The 16,092-nt window shown below is 42.7% G+C and overlaps 1 protein-coding gene across 1 annotated transcript; it reads left to right on the top strand.

The window, feature by feature from the left end:
* The first annotated feature begins 440 nt into the window (after positions 1-440).
* LOC132144273 (B-cell receptor CD22-like) lies at positions 441-12,997 on the top strand. The gene is made up of 9 exons (XM_059555053.1): positions 441-512; positions 8,407-8,803; positions 8,901-9,149; positions 11,446-11,700; positions 11,800-12,042; positions 12,124-12,214; positions 12,319-12,364; positions 12,444-12,682; positions 12,882-12,997. Exons 1-9 carry the CDS (start codon positions 441-443, stop codon positions 12,937-12,939), a joined length of 1,650 nt encoding a protein of 549 aa, XP_059411036.1. The 3' UTR covers positions 12,940-12,997.
* Positions 12,998-16,092: the final 3,095 nt, after the last annotated feature.

Raw genomic sequence — 16,092 nt, 5'->3', positions numbered from 1 at the left:
ACGGCCCCGGACGTATCAGTTTGCGTTCCCGGTCGGGGGGGGGGGGGGCTCAGACGACTCACGTCACCCCGGCCACGGGGAGGGTACGTTGGGCCTGGGTCGCTCGAAAAAGCCCATGGAGCTCAGCCTTCAAATTCACAGAGAACCAGAGTAGGGGGAGCCACATTCGCTCTCGTGCCCGAGAGGGTGAGGCCACGTTGGGCCTGGGTCGCTCGAAAAAGCCCATGGAGCTCAGCCTTCAAATTCACAAAGAACCAGAGTAGGGGGAGCCATCTCGCTCTCTTGCCCGAGAGGGTGAGGCCACGTTGGGCCTGGGCCGCTCGAAAACGCCCCTGGAGCTCAGCCTTCAAATTTACAAAGAACCAGAGTATGGGGAGCCGTCTCGCTCTCGTGCCCGAGAGGGTGAAGCCACATTGGGCCTGGGTCGCTCGAAAACGACCATGGAGTTCAGCCTTCAAATTTACAGAGAACCAGAGTATGGGGAGCCGTCTCACTCTCACGCCCGAGAGAGGGTAAGTGGGCCGGGGAACCCTCCAGACAGCCCCCCTGGATCCAAAATGGTTTTCGCCAGAACCTAAGTCCACAAAATCAGGCGATCGTCGAAATCGCGACGGCCCGTAAAAACGCCATCCCCTATCGGGCCGACCTCCAGAGTCGCGGGCGAATCCCGACGGTGGCCGGGGACGAAGCACCTTTCGCGGCCTGCCCCGGAGCCTCGGGGAGGGTGGATGTCTGGCCAAGGCCCGCGTTTTCGACTTAGTCATTTTTCCTACCCCGAATTCCTCCAGGGCCTCCGACCTGCCGAGGAAGGCCGACGAGGGCGAGGGTCGGTCGGATAGGTCTCTCGCCGAAGAGGCCCCGGAGCCTACGACCTAACTCTGGTCACCAAGCTAACCGAGAACCGGAGTAGGGGGTGCCGTCTCACCCTCGTGCCCGAGAGGGAGGTCACGCTGGGCCTGGGTCGCTCGAAAAAGCCCCTGGAGCTCAGCCTTCAAATTTACAGAGAACCAGACTAGGGGGAGCCATCTCACTCTCGTGCCCAAGACGGTGAGGCCACGTTGGGCCTGGGTCGTCCAAAAAAGCCCCTGGAGCTCAGCCTCCACGGTTAATGAGAACCGGAGTAGGGGGCGCAATCTCACTCTCATGCCCAGGAGAGGGAGGCCACGCTGGGCCTGGGTCGCTCGAAAGAGCCCCTGGAGCTCAGCCTCCACGGTTACGGAGAACCAGAGTAGGGGGCGCCATCTCACCCTCATGCCCAAGAGAGGGAGGCCACGCTGGGCATGGGTCGCTCGAAAAAGCCCCTGGAGCTCAGCTTTCAAATTTACAGAGAACCAGAGTAGGGGGCGCCATCTCACTCTCATGCCCAGGAGAGGGAGGCCACGCTGGGCCTGTGTCGCTCGAAAGAGCCCCTGGAGCTCAGCCTCCACGGTTACAGAGAACCAGAGTAGGGGGCGCCATCTCACCCTCATGCCCAAGAGAGGGAGGCCACGCTGGGCTTGGGTCGCTCGAAAAAGCCCCTGGAGCTCAGCCTTCAAATTTACAGAGAACCAGACTAGGGGGCGCCGTCTCACTCTCATGCCCAGGAGAGGGAGGCCACGCTGGGCTTGGGTCGCTCGAAAAAGACCCTGGAGCGCAGCCTTCAAATTTACAGTGAACCAGAGTAGGGGGCGCCATCTCACCCTCATGCCCAAGAGATGGAGGCCACGCTGGGCTTGGGTCGCTCGAAAAAGCCCCTGGAGCTCAGCCTCCACGGTTACGGAGAACCAGAGTAGGGGGCGCCATCTCACCCTCATGCCCAAGAGAGGGAGGCCACGCTGGGCTTGGGTCGCTCGAAAAAGCCCCTGGAGCTCAGCCTTCAAATTTACAGAGAACCAGAGTAGGGGGCGCCATCTCACCCTCATGCCCAAGAGAGGGAGGCCACGCTGTGCTTGGGTCGCTCGAAAAAGCCCCTGGAGCTCAGCCTCCACGGTTACGGAGAACCAGAGGAGGGGGCGCCATCTCAACCTCATGCCCAAGAGAGGGAGGCCACGCTGGGCTTGGGTCGCTCGAAAAAGCCCCTGGAGCTTAGCCTCCACGGTTAAGGAGAACCAGAGTAGGGGGCGCCATCTCACCCTCATGCCCAAGAGAGGGAGGCCACGCTGGGCTTGGGTCGCTCGAAAAAGCCCCTGGAGCTTAGCCTCCACGGTTACGGAGAACCAGAGTAGGGGGCGCCATCTCACCCTCATGCCCAAGAGAGGGAGGGCACGCTGGGCCTGGGTCGCTCGAAAAAGCCCCTGGAGCTCAGCCTCCACGGTTATGGAGAACCAGACTAGGGGGCGCCATCTCACTCTCATGCCCAGGAGAGGGAGGCCACGCTGGGCCTGTGTCGCTCGAAAAAGCCCCTGGAGCTCAGCCTCCACGGTTACGGAGAACCAGAGTAGGGGGCGCCATCTCACCCTCATGCCCAAGAGAGGGAGGCCACGCTGGGCTTGGGTCGCTCGAAACAGCCCCTGGAGCTCAGCCTCCACGGTTACAGAGAACCAGACTAGGGGGCGCCATCTCACTCTCATGCCCAGGAGAGGGAGGCAACGCTGGGCCTGTGTCGCTCGAAAAAGCCCCTGGAGCTCAGCCTCCACGGTTACGGAGAACCAGAGTAGGGGGCGCCATCTCACCCTCATGCCCAAGAGAGGGAGGCAACGCTGGGCTTGGGTCGCTTGAAAAAGCCCCTGGAGCTCAGCCTTCAAATTTACAGAGAACCAGACTAGGGGGGCGCCATCTCACTCTCATGCCCAGGAGAGTGAGGCCACGCTGGGCTTGGGTCGCTCGAAAAAGCCCCTGGAGCTCAGCCTTCAAATTTACAGAGAACCAGAGTAGGGGGCGCCATCTCACCCTCATGCCCAAGAGAGGGAGGCCACGCTGGGCTTGGGTCGCTCGAAAAAGCCCCTGGAGCTCAGCCTCCACGGTTACGGAGAACCAGAGTAGGGGGCGCCATCTCACCCTCATGCCCAAGAGAGGGAGGCCACGCTGGGCTTGGGTCGCTCGAAAAAGCCCCTGGAGCTCAGCCTTCAAATTTACAGAGAACCAGACTAGGGGGGCGCCATCTCACTCTCATGCCCAGGAGAGGGAGGCCACGCTGGGCTTGGGTCGCTCGAAAAAGCCCCTGGAGCTCAGCCTTCAAATTTACAGAGAACCAGAGTAGGGGGCGCCATCTCACCCTCATGCCCAAGAGAGGGAGGCCACGCTGGGCCTGGGTCGCTCGAAAAAGCCCCTGGAGCTCAGCACTTCCACGGTTACGGAGAACCAGAGTAGGGGGCGCCATCTCACCCTCATGCCCAAGAGAGGGAGGCCACGCTGGGCTTGGGTCGCTCGAAAAAGCCCCTGGAGCTCAGCCTTCAAATTTACAGAGAACCAGAGTAGGGGGCGCCATCTCACCCTCATGCCCAAGAGAGGGAGGCCACGCTGGGCTTGGGTCGCTCGAAAAAGCCCCTGGAGCTCAGCCTCCACGGTTACGGAGAACCAGAATGGGGGGGGGGGGGGCGCCATCTCACCCTCATGCCCAAGAGAGGGAGGCCACGCTGGGCTTGGGTCGCTCGAAAAAGCCCCTGGAGCTTAGCCTCCACGGTTATGGAGAACCAGAGTAGGGGGCGCCATCTCACCCTCATGCCCAAGAGAGGGAGGCCACGCTGGGCCTGGGTCGCTCGAAAAAGCCCCTGGAGCTCAGCCTTCAAATTTACAGAGAACCAGACTAGGGGGCGCCATCTCACTCTCATGCCCAGGAGAGGGAGGCCACGCTGGGCCTGTGTCGCTCGAAAAAGCCCCTGGATCTCAGCCTCCACGGTTACGGAGAACCAGAGTAGGGGGCGCCATCTCACCCTCATGCCCAAGAGAGGGAGGCCACGCTGGGCTTGGGTCGCTCGAAAAAGCCCCTGGAGCTCAGCCTTCAAATTTACAGAGAACCAGACTAGGGGGCGCCATCTCACTCTCATGCCCAGGAGAGGGAGGCCACGCTGGGCCTGTGTCGCTCGAAAGAGCCCCTGGAGCTCAGCCTCCACGGTTACGGAGAACCAGAGTAGGGGGCGCCATCTCACCCTCATGCCCAAGAGGGGGAGGCCACGCTGGGCTTGGGTCGCTCGAAAAAGCCCCTGGAGCTCAGCCTTCGAATTTACAGAGAACCAGACTAGGGGGCGCCATCTCACTCTCATGCCCAGGAGAGGGAGGCCACGCTGGGCCTGGGTCGCTCGAAATAGCCCCTGGAGCTCAGCCTGCGAAGCGCTTTTGTCAGCACCCAGATGGCGGGCAAGAACGGCTTCCCCTATTGGGCCGACCTCCAGGATCGCGGGCGAAATCGGAGCTCTACCCGGGATAGGCTCACCATCCTAGGCAAGGCCTCCGGAGAGGGGGGGTCGGATGTTCGACCGGGGCCCGCTCGGGAACGCCGGGGCCTAGGGACTTGAAACTCGGGTCGTTGATAGGGCCCGTCGGCCCCTCTCGGACGCCGCCTCCCCCGAGCCGACAGCCCCCCGGGGGCCGGGGATAGCGCCCCCCAAAGTTCGAAATTTAGAACGGCCGTATCTCGCCGAGGCCGAGCCCCAGGGACTTCAAACTCGGGTCGATGATAGACCCCGTGGCCCCCTATCAGACGCCTCCAGCCCAGAGCCGCCAGCCCCCCGGGGGCCGGGGATAGCGCCCCCCAAAGTTAAAAACTTTGAACGGCCGTATCTCGCCGAGGCCGAGCCCCAGGGACTTCAAACTCGGGTCGTTGATAGACCCCTTGGCCCCCTATCAGACGCCGCCTGCCAAGAGCCGCTAGCCCCCCGGGGGCCGGGGATAGCGCCCCCCAAATTTAAAAACTTTGAACGGCCGTATCTCGCCGAGGCCGAGCCCCAGGGACTTCAATCTCGGGTCGATGATTGGCCCCCTATCAGACGCCGCCAGCCCAGAGCCGCAAGCCCCCCGGGGGCCGGGTATAGCGCCCCCCAAAGTTAAAAATTTTGAACGGCCGTATCTCGCCGAGGCCGAGCCCCAGGGACTTCAAACTCGGGTCGATCATAGACCCCGTGGCCCCCTGTCAGACGCCGCCACCCCAGAGCCGATGCACCCCAGGGGGCCGGGGATAGCGCCCCCCAAAGTTAGAAACTTTGAACGACCGTATCTCGCCGAGGCCGAGACCCAGGCACTTCAAACTCGGGTCGATGATAGACCCCGTGGCCCCCTGTCAGACGCCGCCACCCCAGAGCCGATGCACCCCAGGGGGCCGGGGATAGCGCCCCCCAAAGTTAGAAACTTTGAAAATGAAATTTTCAAATTTCATTTTCTTCTGAAAATGAGACTTAAAAATATGAGCTTAATGTTTTTTTATTAATGTGAGTGTAATGTTTTGTAAAAATGTAAGCTTACTGTTAAACATGAGCTTAATGTTTTAATGTGACTTAAATGCAGCTTTCTGTTAAAAATGAGCTACTGTTTTCTAAAAATGTGAGCTTTAAGTGTTAAGTGCTTTTCAAGTGTCTTAATGTGACTTAAAAATATGAGCTTGATATTAGTAATGTTTCTTAAATTAATGTAAATGTATAAACCAAATAAAGCTGTTAATGGAAAAACAATATTTGTATTAAATCATTAAAACAAGTAAACCATATAAAACTCGAAAATTTAAGTTAAGTCTATTTGCCTTTTTAAGTTATCTGTACTTGAACATTTAAGTTAATTCAATGACGAGACCAACATTAGGTCAACTCAATTGAATTGAGTTGTCAATTTTGCCATTACTCAATTTTACTTACGCAACCACTTTCCTCAAATCATTTGAGTAGTCTCAACTTATTAGGGTTTACAGTGCAAAAGGGTGTGTCTTGTTTCTGGTTCATAAACAAACATTTAAATGTTAAAGGGTGTGTCTTATTACTGGTTCGAGTTTTACAGTGCAATTTCTTTTGTCTGTTTTCTTAAATGCAGAATATTTATCATGTGCATCCAGTTATTCGTGCTGTCTTTGCTGTAAACTGGTTTAAAGGGACAGAAGTGAGAGACTCATTTACCCTCATTTGATAAAACTGTTTTGAAAAAAATGATTTTACATTCATAAATTTCTAGAAATTTTCTTAAATTTTCTTTAAACACTTATAACATGTTCCTCATCAGTGGTGTCAATAATTTTTCATACCACAGTGCATGATGGGAGTTTTTACTATGGTGTTACCAATCATGCATTGCAGCATGAAGCATTTTGTTGATTATTACTATTGTTGAGATTCACATGCTGGTTCTTGATGTCCGTATATGTCAAAGTGTTACTGGATTTTAATTTTTCATAAGCAATGTATATATTTAAAATGCATTCTCTGTTAGTATTAGAGCAGCACTGTGCTTGCAACTTGTAGCTTCATATGGGGTTGATTATGCAAAACTTACACATGCATTTGAGAAGAAGTTACCTTGATTGTTATCGGGCCAGCTCGTGATGACTTTCTGCTTTACAAGACCTCACGTATTGCAACAAAGATAGATCTAAAACAGAAATTAAGGGTCAAGAGACCAACTAAAGCAAACACTGATCTCCATGATGGTGGCATCATTTTAAACAATAAAACATCAACATCTGATTCTCTGTAATTCTCAATAACAGCAGGTGTTCAGTACTCATGCTAAATCATAATTTAATTGTTCACTTAATTATCTCATTAATTTTAACTCTTTGAGAACCTGGGTATGACTTGAAGACTTGATTGTGACTAGAAAGTCCCACCTCTGAGCTGAAGTCAGTTGTAGTTTGTGTTTCTCTTTTCTTCAGTGATTCTGTTTGTTAATAGCAGGTCTTCATCACTAATGCACAATCAGCACTTAACCGCTTCAGTGTTATTTTAAATCTCTGTAGATTGGGACAATATGCACTCTGAACAGAATTGATTTAACTCTGAAGATTTTGCTGTGTAGTTAACTTATTTTTTCTGCATATATCATGAACACATTTAATAATAATTTTATTAAAATTCAGCAATAAGTGACTTACATTTTAGGCATAATATTGATTGTTTTTATAGCTATATTTTCATAACAGATCACATCACTCTTTTGCATATCTGAATAATGGACAGTGTTTACTTATTGAAAGAATCAGCTTTTTCAATAATTCAGTTGAATAAATAACTCAATGATTCACACATTAGCACGGTCAAATGCTTTGTTTCTGAATAAATCAACCATTTAAATGAATCAGTTTAGTTTTAATGGCTCCCTCATTAACATTTGCTTGCTGTCACCTTGGTGGTTTTAATTTCACATTTCAACTTTTTTTTCATGTTTAAATTATTTCAAATATCAGTATTCAAACATTAGGCCTATTTAAACACCTGTATCTGCAGTTTAAATGCATCCATGTCCCCTCTGAGACACATCATCTGTGTAAATGCATGCTATTTCAGATTCAGGTTCAAGAAATGTTGGAATGAAAGACACTAAGTACCAGAAGAAGTGCTTCTTATTCTTATCCAAAAATACAAAATGGAAGAAATAGTTGAAACTAAACACAATCTTGCTACTCAAGCTGTTTATGAACATTTATATATACATTTATATTTATATATTAGCTTTTTTTCTCCATTTTGTATTTACTTGTAATTGTACTTTTAATACTTCTAATCTAAGTTAATTTAAGATTTAAAAACTACTTAATAAATACTTTTTGTAAGTACTTTAGTACAATAAATATCTTATACTTTAAGCCTTTTACTCAAGTAATATTCAAAACGGTAACGTCAAATTCTAACAAAGTCATTTTCTGGTAAGATATCAGTACCTTTACTAGATTATGGCTTTCAGGTACTTTATACACCACTATTTGTAGGTTTTGTTTGGGTTGTTCCTGTCTTGTTATGGGGCAATCCGCTAAAATAGACTTTAAAAAGAGGAAGGAAAAAACAACAGAAGAACAGTTTCCGCTTGCATTTGCAGCTCAGTCTGCTGGAAACTATTGGCTGAAACTACAACAAAGTAAGAGTCAAACTCATTCAGTAATAAATAATGTAAATAAAACAACTAATAATAGTAATATTAATAATAATGACAATGACGGTAATAATAAGTGAATGAGTGAGAGAATTGAGATACATTTTCTTTTCATAACCTCTGATCATCTAGTGCTTATTTGTACTTGATTTTCAACAGTGTAAAAGGTACAACAGTGCAGATTTTACAGGAGTTTTATCATTGGTTACAATTTTTGTAGTACAGTTTATTAATGTTGTTGTTATTATGTTTATTAAATTAAAGATGAGGTGTTGTACTGTTGTATTATTTTTTCCTGCAGTGATGTCATTGCTCATAATTCCTCCTCTTTCTCTGATGTTCCTGATTCCAGGTGAGCCTCTCTTTAGAAAACTTTAAGAAAATAAGATGTATTGAACTTTTACGGACCTGTTGGATTTAAAGACTAGCGTTTTCATTATTATTATTTTTTTCCACAAAGGTGTTTTAGGAGTTTATGGCAGTAGTTGGGGTGTGCATTATGGCTCTTCACAGATCTGTGCATTAAAGAACTCATCAGTGATAATGAGCTGCAATTATACATACCCTACTGGATATCAGATCAATAAAGTGTTCTGGAGCGGAACACTTGTTAAAAATGTTGATAATGAGCTTACAGATCTGTCTGAAGACCCTGAATACAGTCAGAGGCTTCAGTATCTGGGAAATAAACAGAAGAACTGCACCATCAGACTGAGTCATGTGACACAGAAGGATTCACACATGTACTATTTCAGATTCATCACTGATAAACCTGATGGAAAATGGACCGGTGATCCAGGAGTGTCTCTTACTGTCACAGGTGACTTTGATGAGGTTTCACTCTTCTTCTGTGCATTATGTTGAATAATAATCAGTGTATGACAGCAGCACTAGATATATGTGTGTGTTGTGTTCAGATCTTCAGGTGGAGTCTCCTGAGACAGTGAAAGAGGGAGATTCAGTCCGTCTGACATGTAAAAGCAGCTGCGCTCTGACTGACAGAGCAACATTCATCTGGTACAGAAACTCACAGCCATTAACTGAGAGAAGAGACAGAAACAATCAACTCCTGCTGCAGTCAGTCAGAAGAGAGGATGCAGGCAGATACAGCTGTGCTCTACAGGGACACACTTACATCTCTCCTGCTGCTCAGCTCAATGTCACGTGTAAGTATATGCGATAAAGATTTCCCTCAAAATAACTTGTCCTTCTTTTTCTTTATACATCAGGTTTACAGTCAGTGTGTTTACATAAACAACCATATTCCAATATTAACACGATTTTAACCATACTCTGATTACGAATCAACCACAGTGAATTTGGCCACACTGTTAATGGCCAAATTCTGACAGTGACTTACACTTTCTATAAAAACAGTAATATACTGTATAAAACAATGCATTTTGGGTGATACTTGTCATTTTCAATAAAGCAGCTTACAGAAATATACTGTGAATTAACAGAGCTCAAAGTAGGCACTAAGAAGTTGTGTTCAAAATAACACCCTATAACCTTCAGTATTCCTTACATCAGTTTACTTGACCGAACGTAGTGAATTCCGACACTGATGAACACGTGATCTTTAAGACCCTTTTACATGGAGTGTGAAAACCAGTTTAGACTTATTGAAAATAACAAAGTTTGCAATTACCGTTACAAAGGGCAGTGTTTGCTGAAGTTGTGCCCTTGAACCTTGATGCTTACCTTGACACGTTTTGTCTACTGAATCTCTGTGTTCAAAGAACATTTTTCTAATGGTAAAATGAGTTCTATAAACATAAAAAGTTATATATATATATATATATATATATATATATATATATATATATATATATATTACCATTGTTGTAATATATATAACTATTAATAAGTGGAGCTGGTTATGCTGTTTGTGGGGTTGTTTAATCTGATCTTGAGAGATTTCATGTATTTTATTTCAGTTGATTTCATCTAAGACTGTGTCTGAAGTCAGTTGTAGTAGTTCTTGTGTTTCTCTTTTCTTCAGTGATTCTGTTTGTTAACAGCAGCTGTTCATCATTAATGCACAATCAGCACTTAGTTAATCACTTAATTACTTAATTGCAAAGTTTTAAACCGAACATGGTTAATGTTAAGTTAATGAGATAATTAAGTGACTAATTAAATGATGATTGTGCACTAGTGATGAACATCTGCTGTTATTGAGAACGGCAGAGGATCAGATGTTGATGTTTTATTGGTTAAAATTATGTAACCATCATGGAGATCCATGTTTGCTTAAGTTGGGCTCTTGACCCACTTAATGATACTTGTCATTTTCAATAAAGCAGCTTACATAAATATACTGTGAATTAACAGAGCTCAAAATAAATAATAAAATTGTGGCAACAGATTACAAGCAATATTATTACTTAAATTTAACACATGAGAATTCATTAGAATTAATCAAATGAGATGCTTAGAAATTAACCATTCAAAATGAGTCAAATAGCACAAAAAAGTAAAGTTTAAACAACATTTGTCTAGGAAAAAAAAAACACTATGCTAATGCTAATGAATACTATGTTATGCATACCAGGCCAGTAGATGGCAACTAAGATACGCAGCGCAAAAATGTAATTCACAAATTCATGTTTTTGTTGATTACATGTAGATGATAAAGTCATCGTGTTCAAAAGCTTATGTTTTCAAGCACCCAAAACAGAGTTATTGAAAACACCTTATGTTAACAAACACAATCACTGAAGGAGAATAATCTACATTTTGGTTACCATTAAAGTGGTCAGTGTTTACTTTAGTTGGGCTCTTGACAATTTTTTTTTTTTGGTTGCAGTAATTGTGATACAGCAGCTAGACAAGCCAATAAAAAAAAATAAGATCCGGTAGTTTTGTTTGATTTGCAATAATTTCATCTGGATTTCTGAGTTGGTTGTGTCGTACAACAACAGGCATTCTGTAGATGTATATTATAAGGTCTGGCACACAGAAATCAAGAATGAGCCTGAGAACCTCAACAATGGTGACCATCAAAAAGCATGTTGCACTGCATTCTGTGTCCAACCAATCAAAACTCATTTATGGCTCCCATCATGCTTTGCGGCATGAATAAATTATGAGATGAATTGTCTTAAATTTATTCTCAATATTTTCTTTTATTTTTACTTTTCTATGCAATTGCTTTTAGTAGCTTGTTTTATGATGCTTACAGTTCATCTGTTTATCTGAATATGCTGTTTGTCACCATTCTTGAGGTTCTTCATGTCACTGTGCCTAATAGAAGGTTCCTCTTCCTCACCACACTTTTGTATTAATAAAAATTCTTAAACTCCCGATTTTACAGAAAATTCTAGGTCTTAAAGGAAAAAATTAAGATTTGATAGGGAAAGTTCTGGCATAGTCTCGGTATGTGATATTTGTTTCCTCTGTCATCTTAAATTTTTTGCAGTTGTTAATCAAATAAATGTTTTTGTTTGTTTGCTTTAGATACTCCAAAGAGTGCCTCAGTGTCCATCATTCCATCTGGTGAAATAGTGGAGGGAGATTCAGTGACTCTGATCTGCAGCAGTGATTCAAACCCACCTGCAGAAATCAGCTGGTTTAAAGGAAGAACGATTGTAGGATCTGGAAGAATCTACAGCATCTCAAAGATCAGCTCTGATCACAGTGGAGAATACAAGTGCAAGTCCAGAAATAAACATGGAGAGAAATACTCTGATGCTGTGACTTTAAATGTCATGTGTGAGTTAAAGATGTTCAGTAGTTGTGATATTTAATCTTCTGTGATGTCAAATGTATTGCTACTGTTAATTATATCAGTGTTTTTTTTTTCTGTTTTAGACCCACCCAGGAATGTTTCAGTGTTCATAAATGGATCTGCTGAAAGAATGGAAGGAGATTCAGTGACTCTGATCTGCAGCAGTGATTCAAACCCTCCTGCTCTGAACTTCAGCTGGTTTAAGGAGAATCAAAGCTCCTCTGTTGGATCTGGACAGAGTTTCAGTGCACTACAGAGTGGACGCTTCTACTGTGAGGCTCACAATCAACATGGATCTAAGAAATCAGCAGTTATATTAGTGACCGGTGAAGATCTTATTTTATAAGGGTTCAAGGAAGTTGTGTAGCTTTGAGAGTCAATGTTAATTCATAGTCTTCATCTTTCAGTCCATCATGGTCTGGATTGGCCTGTCTGGTTGGGAATCACAGTGGCATGTGTTGGATTATTCATAATCATCATGATCATCATCATTGTGATGTAAGTTTAATTCTCAATTACAGTGCAGGTGGAATTTCCCCATATGATTATTAGTAATGAATCTTTAAAACACAGCTTACAATTTTTAATGTCTATAAAACCAGGAGAAAACGAAGAAGTACAAAAGCTGAAGTCGACACAGTAAAACAGGTGAATCATCCAGATATGACTGGAAATATTTGTCATGTACTTTTAGGTAGGTTACATAATTCATTTTCTTTTATTTCAGGAGGATCTGTACGCTAACGTAAATGAGAAGAATGTTCAACTGTCTGAATCAGCCATTTGTGATGATGCTCTGTATGCCAGCATTTTATACAGCAAATCTAGAAGAGACACAAATGATGATGCAGAGGAGATCCAGTACGTGACCGTCCAACATCACAAAACCAAACCGACACAGAGAGCAGAGGAGAACGAAAACCAGTATGAAAATCTCATGATTCAACAGCCTGCTGCTGCTGTGAGGTGCACAAATAAATATTCTTTCATCATCTGTTCTGTTATGATAGTGATGAAAGTAGAAATGTATAGTTCTTTAAACATGGACCAAAATGATGCTAATTTTAGAAATGTGACATACATGAAGACTGTATTTTTATGAATTCATCATCATGTAGTCTCATGAATAGCATCATTATTTATGTTTTTTACTTCTTTTTTTTAGGCAATTAGATGTGGAGACTGTGGAAGAGGTATCTGTGATCTACAGCAGCGTTAAATAAATGAAAGACCATCATGAAGCCTGTGTTTATACATCAATCTGGTCTGCTGGGAAAAAGCAAAAGCCAGACAAATTGTCTGAATATGAACAAATATTAATTAATGTTCTTGAAAGTTTGGCATTTAGCATGCAGTTGAACTAAATGCATAGCATATTATTCATTAATTATTCATAAATAAATACATTTTAAATATTATTTAAATATTAAAATATACAAACATAATATATATATATATATATATATATATATATATATATATATATATATATATATATATATATATATATATATATATATATATATACATAAAATATATAAAAATTGAAAAAATGAAATCCGCTAATTGAAATGATGTATGTTTATGTAATTATATAAACAAGAAAATGAAAGAAACAGTGAATAAAAATAGAGTTTGATCAGTTGTTCAAGTGACTGTCAATAATTATTTGTAGGGAAACTATGTGCGTGTTTTAAGAAAAGTTCAAAATCAGTATGCTATATATATATATAACGTGCATATTTAGAGTTTCCTTTCTTCTGAGAAAAAAAGAGAAATGTAATATACAAATACAGATTATTATTGTAATATGGACTTTTAATGGAAACTATATGTATCGGAGGACAGCTGGTAGTGTTGTGCGGGTAAACCTTCCTCCTCCGGTCTCAAGAGGCTCACATCTTTAGCCTCCTTTGTTAGAGTCAAGAGCAAGTAGAACCTTGGACAGGGGTTACATATAGACTATATAAAAACAAATATATATATATATATATATATATATATATATATATACATAAATGATTACACTTGCATAGTAGATTATAGATATTCTGCAAATGTATTTCAGCATATTGTGGGCTCGTGGTGTTTGTCAACAAACAAACTGAAAATGTAATCTGTTATTAAGAAAAACCATGACCATGACACGAAACCTGAGGTCTATTAACCTAAAAAAAAATTACTTTCTTCTCTGAGGTGAATATTTCTGTTGTGAGAAAGTCAGTAAACGAATAATTTAAGCTGTCACAGATTAATTGTGTTAATAAAAATTATTTAACTTACAATTTAATGTATTTAAGAATTTAAAACAAAATATATTAAATCATTTATGATTCATTACTTGACATTTACCGGCAGGCATGATTCCATAATCAAAAGAATGCTTCAGACAGTACTTAGGGTGCTTAGTTGAATTTATCATGTTTTTGTCACATCCACTGTGATTTTTTAACAAGAATCCCACATTTATATGTGGAAATCACTTTTGAAACTTTGCACTATTCGTGGCCGTCTGTCCTCTTAGCTGCATGAAAAACAAGGCTTTTATTGAAATGTTGAATGGATTATTATTATAAGCCCATAAAAAACACAAAGAGCCTTCAGCACTAAACAAAAACCCCAGCGTTTTGAGCAGGGAGTGAATTCTAACTTAAATGCCTCTGATTAGCCATTGATATCCTCATGATATCATCAGATATTTCTGGGAATGGCTGCATTTGCTATAGTAGGGACGTTACTCTTCACACTTTACATGTTACCCTTGAGAGATGTCATCAGGAAACACAGTGTTAGTTTCTAGCCTGGGGAAACATACCAATTTGAAAAAACTAACGGAATACATAGTCGATATAAAAAACTGGATGATGAGTAATTTCTTATTGCTAAATTAAAAAAATAAATAAATAATACAAATAAAACAGTGTTGATTATAGGATCTACAAACTCTGCATGTAATAACCTAGTACGCTGTCTAAGACTTAATGGCTGCTCTGTCAATTCTTCTTCATCAGTTTAGGAACCTAGGAGTGCATTTTTTATATATCAAAAATATTTCTAAATTATGACCAATAATCTCAATGTCAAATGCAGAAATGTTAATCTATGTGTTAATGTCCTCAAGGTTAGATTATTGTAATGCTTTATTTGGTGAATGTTCTGCACTCTTAATAAACAAACTCCAGCTAGTCCAAAATGCAGAAGCTAGAGTTCTTACTAGAACAAGGAAGTATGACCATATTAGCCTGGTTCTGTCAACACTGCACCGGCTCCCTATCAAACATTGTATAAAGTCTTATAAATTTGTATAAAATCAGCACCTAGAAAGGACCTCTACAATCCTGAAAGACAGCGGAGACCAGGACAACTAGATTAGCCCCAGATACAGATCGCCTGTAAAGACTTTGTCTCAGACGACCGACTGAATGAACTGCTAGTTTCGTCTGGTCAGAGGAGAACTGGCCCCCCGACTGAGCCTGGTTTCTCCCAAGGTTTTTTTCCTCCATTCTGTCACCGATGGAGTTTTGGTTCCTTACCGCTGTCGCCTCTGTCTTGCTTAATTGGGGTCACTTCCTTTACAGCGATATTGTTGACGTGATTGCAAATGATTGCAGAGACACTATTTAAACTGAACTGAGCTGAATGATGACATCACTGAATTCAATGATAAAATGCCTTTAACTGTCTTTTTGCATTATTGACAGACTGTTAATTAATGTTGTTAAATTGCTTTGACAATCTTTTTTTCTTTTTTAAGTGCTATATAAAAAAGGTGACTTGACTTGACTTCACTTTTCTATGGTGGAAAGAACTGAATGTTGTCCATCTTTTTTTTTACTGTCTATGGTTTGGGTTAGTTTTTTATGAAATTACACACTTTTAACCAGCAGGCATTACTAGTGTGTGGTGTTTTGAGTGCTTTGAAAAAGGAAATCATTTTGCAAACCAAATGATTTGAAGCTTCAAAAGAGCATGTAACTCCCTTCACTATCATGCAATAGCCTGATTCACTGAAATTATTTGAAACTAGCAGTTACAGAGCTTTATGCTTTCACTTTATAGACCATGTGATATTACAACATAAACATCAAGGAAAGCTTGAGGAAAAAAAAAAGAAAAAAGTCCACACTTTCTAACAGATATCAGCAATCAGCATATGATTCTCAACAATGGTGACAAAATATTCAGCTAATCGGAACAATCTGGACATCACAAAAAGCTACTAAAAGACACACACACACACACACACACACACACACAATTTAGAGTGCTCTGTAGTTCCATTCTTCTCTACATACAGTATTAATATCAGAAAAATGTGGGGTGCTGAAGAGCTGGGGAGAACACAGGCATCATTTTGATCATTTCGATCAGAGACA

Source organism: Carassius carassius, chromosome 7, assembly GCF_963082965.1.
Source record: "Carassius carassius chromosome 7, fCarCar2.1, whole genome shotgun sequence".
NCBI lineage: Eukaryota > Metazoa > Chordata > Actinopteri > Cypriniformes > Cyprinidae > Carassius > Carassius carassius.
The sequence above is the reverse complement of the archived record's forward strand: the minus strand, read 5'-3'. Positions and strand labels throughout refer to the sequence as shown.